Here is a 3,196-nt window from a genome sequence, read left to right as displayed (position 1 = left end):
CTCCCACCCCCACCCCCATCCCCCGTCCCCCACCTTTCATGCACTGTTGATGGAGAGAGTCTTTGAGGAGGAGGTGAGAGGGATGGGATCTGGGGAGGGGAGAAGACCTGCCTGGCCAGGAAGATTGGAGAGATGGGGAAGGTGGGGGCCGACTGGGATGTTTGCCTTGGTGTGGGAGTAGGAGTGGGGGTGAGATGGCCAGGACAGCGGAGTGAGGAGAAAATGGGAGTCGGGGGTATGTTTACTGCCTGATTCTTCTTCTGATTCTTCTTCTTCTTCTTCTTCTTCTTCTTCTTCTTCTTCTTCTTCTTCTTCTTCTTCTTCTTCTTTTCAGGTTTTTACCTTAGGGTGCATGCAATTGCCATGCACTTAAGAGAGACAGAGACAGTGAGAGGGAAAGTGAAAACTCACCCCTGGAGGGATGGCCATGTCTCAGTCTCTTCTCCATTCTCCTCCCAGGATCTTGGGCACACATGCACATGCACCTGGTGTGAATTTCAAGCCACTGAGTCCCGAACTCGAACCCTGGTTGGCCATTTGGGAGTCTAGTAACATAACTGCTATGCCATCTGCTGACCCCTTGATTATTCTTACTATGAAGCTGGGAAGAAAAATTCGTGCCCATGTCTGATCTTCCACTTAATCCTATTTTGCTTTTAGACTTATTCACTGTTTTTCAGATCCTGACATTGGGCTCCTCTGAGGTTTCTAGATCACTGAATAGATCTGCTGTGTCTTGACATGCCAGAAAATGCTTTTAAAAATCCTTTGGAATGTCACTTTAAATTCTGCTGTTCTTCTGGATTAAGCTTTCTCATATATTTCTAAGAATTAGGTTACCTATGTAACAAAATAAGAAGTGCTTTCCCAGGTCTCATCTGCTATTGGAGATGGTCCTGCTTCACCGTTGCACTGTGTAGTTTATGATTCTCATTCTCAGAGGCTGTAAACGTACCAAATGTGTGAATTTGTCAGGAAAAAACTATGCTTTAATGTATTTTTATGAGGTCTTTCCAGCGAGTATTTTTTTTGCTGAAAGAGTTTAAATTATGTAAGGATGGATCATATTTTTCGACTGTATGGAGATTAAGTTCTAGAAACCATCAACATCATTATAATGATCTACGATGAATAAATATGTAGACTTTAATTTGTAATGTGCCTTGCATTTGCGTGTGTGGCTTTTTTTGTTTTGTTTTCCAGACAGAGTCTTGCTGTGTCATGATCTGCCGGCCCCAGTCTCCTGGCTGCCTAGGCCCATAGGTGTATGCCACCAAGCCCAGAATTTTTAGGGTGGGCTGGAAATTAAATCTGGGCCTCCCATGTGACCTTGGCCTGCCAAGCAGCCATATCCAGCATGTGCTGCCACCCTTGGGCCAATGTAATTTTTCTTTTTGCAAACGAATATCTTGTCCCTACGCTAAAAGCACACCTTTTATGCATCAAATCCTGGAAAGTAAAGGGATCATACTGAACTTTTACAGGAAATCAGAAGGACTCTGTCCTTTGCCCCCACCCTCTGCCAAGAAGCAATTCGTTTCTATTACTTTTATTTTGGCTCCCCGTAAATTCAATGGGTTCTGGTTCTTCATAACATATTCATTCATTCACTGATTTACGAATGCTGATAGGGTACTGATTATCAGAGCGGGACAGGGTTGATCAAGCTAGTCTCTAACAGTTAAGTCTCAACTTGGGTCTTGTGGGTTGACTCCTTCACAAGCCTCCGGGGTGTGGAAAGACGGGGCATGGTCTTTTTCTCTGTGACCATAATTTCTAAGAGCGCCTGCAAGAGTTTTCTGTGGCTGCAGATTGAGCAGATGCTTCACAGAAGTTCAGGAATGAATGAACTAATGGATGATCAGGCTAAGACTGGATGGTGAGTTAGAGAGCTCCTAGTCCAGTGTAAGTAATCAAAGGACTCCAAGGAATGAAAACATGTTTCATCAAACTCAATCGTTTGCCCTCTGGAAAAGGTTTAGAAATATTGTTCTCTGAGGAGTACATCTCTTTCTTGATGTGTCACTTACTAGTATTATTATTTTTAATTCCTTTTAGTTGTGTGTTGGGATTTTGGCCTGTCTGAGTGGACTGCTAACATTGAGTCTTCCGGAAACCTTCAGGAAGCCACTGGAAACTACTTGGAAGGAGCCTGAAAAACCGAAATCAATAAAAGATATCAGTTTAAGCACATTACTTTCCACAACTACTAATCTTGGGTTGGAAAAAATAGAAGTAATTAACTCCAGGGATTCTGGTCTTGAGGAATAAATGTGCCATATGTGCTATCTAGCACCTTAAATAATTGTCTATGTTGATGCCTTTGTGTTAGGGGAATATTATTCTCATCTCCTGCGTGCTGTATGTCTTTTGAAACAATTTTGTAAGAAAATTTTAAACATTTGTTTTGTAAAGGAAATAAAAACCAGTATGAGAATTCTGTTTTTACATGTTTTTACTCATTTTTCTTATTGCTGCAGAATATTTTTTTTATATTGTTCTTCTATGTCAGTGGTTTCGAACCTCACCCCTACCCCACAGCACCCCGCAGGCCTGAGGGCCACCACATATTCCAATCAGTACTACTGCTTTCGTCTCCCTGTTCCCCCAGGGCCTATCAACTGGGAAGGGGACAGGTGTGAGGCATTTCTCTTGACAAAGACTTTCTGATGTTCTTTCTCTTCTTATGAAAATCGTAGTTTAAAATACAAGTCTTATTTGGAAATGCCCTGTCAAAAACTATTTGTCTTCCTAAGTAAACCAAACCAAACTAAACCAAAACAATACTAGAGCTACAGAAAGATATCTTGCTTTCCGGCACCCTGAGCCAAGGTTTGAAAGTGCGAATGAATGTGCTTGTGTTTGATTCAGTTAAGGGCCACACACCTGCCTGAGGCCAGGAGTAAGTTTTCCAGTCTGATATCCTTATTGTAAGTCTCCTTCGCAATATAGAGAAGCGGTGACATTCTAGTGCATTGCAAACCTTTTCAGTTGGCAAATCAAGAAACTGAGTGGAAGTACCATCTGGGTCTGTTGCCAAGATTAAAAAAAAAAAATGTAAGTATTCTTACCTTTTAAAAAATAATTTACATGTGGGGGCCAGAAGGTGGCATAGTGGTTAAGGTTCTGAACGCCCACATGGTCAATTGCAGTTCAAATCCCTGACCTGGCTGCTTGAAACTCACACCAAGTGCAT

At 42.1% G+C, this 3,196-nt stretch overlaps 1 protein-coding gene across 3 annotated transcripts in view; it reads left to right on the top strand.

Annotated features, from left to right (window-relative positions):
* Positions 1-2,407, top strand: part of SLC22A16 (solute carrier family 22 member 16) — a 44,337-nt gene extending 41,930 nt beyond the window's left edge. For 2 of the 3 annotated variants that reach the window (XM_027775148.1, XM_027775150.1), the window contains exon 8: positions 2,059-2,407. In XM_027775148.1, coding sequence (XP_027630949.1) covers positions 2,059-2,271 — 213 coding nt within the window. In that variant the 3' untranslated portion in view covers positions 2,272-2,407. The remainder of the gene's footprint in view (positions 1-2,058) is intronic. The other variant, XM_006156992.1, reaches the window with a different exon arrangement.
* The last annotated feature ends 789 nt before the right edge of the window (positions 2,408-3,196 follow it).

This window comes from Tupaia chinensis, unplaced genomic scaffold (genome assembly GCF_000334495.1).
Source record: "Tupaia chinensis unplaced genomic scaffold, TupChi_1.0 Scaffold000527_1, whole genome shotgun sequence".
In the NCBI taxonomy this organism is placed as follows: Eukaryota; Metazoa; Chordata; class Mammalia; order Scandentia; family Tupaiidae; genus Tupaia; species Tupaia belangeri.
Note: the sequence above shows the minus strand (reverse complement) of the source record. Positions and strands in the feature narration are given on the sequence as shown.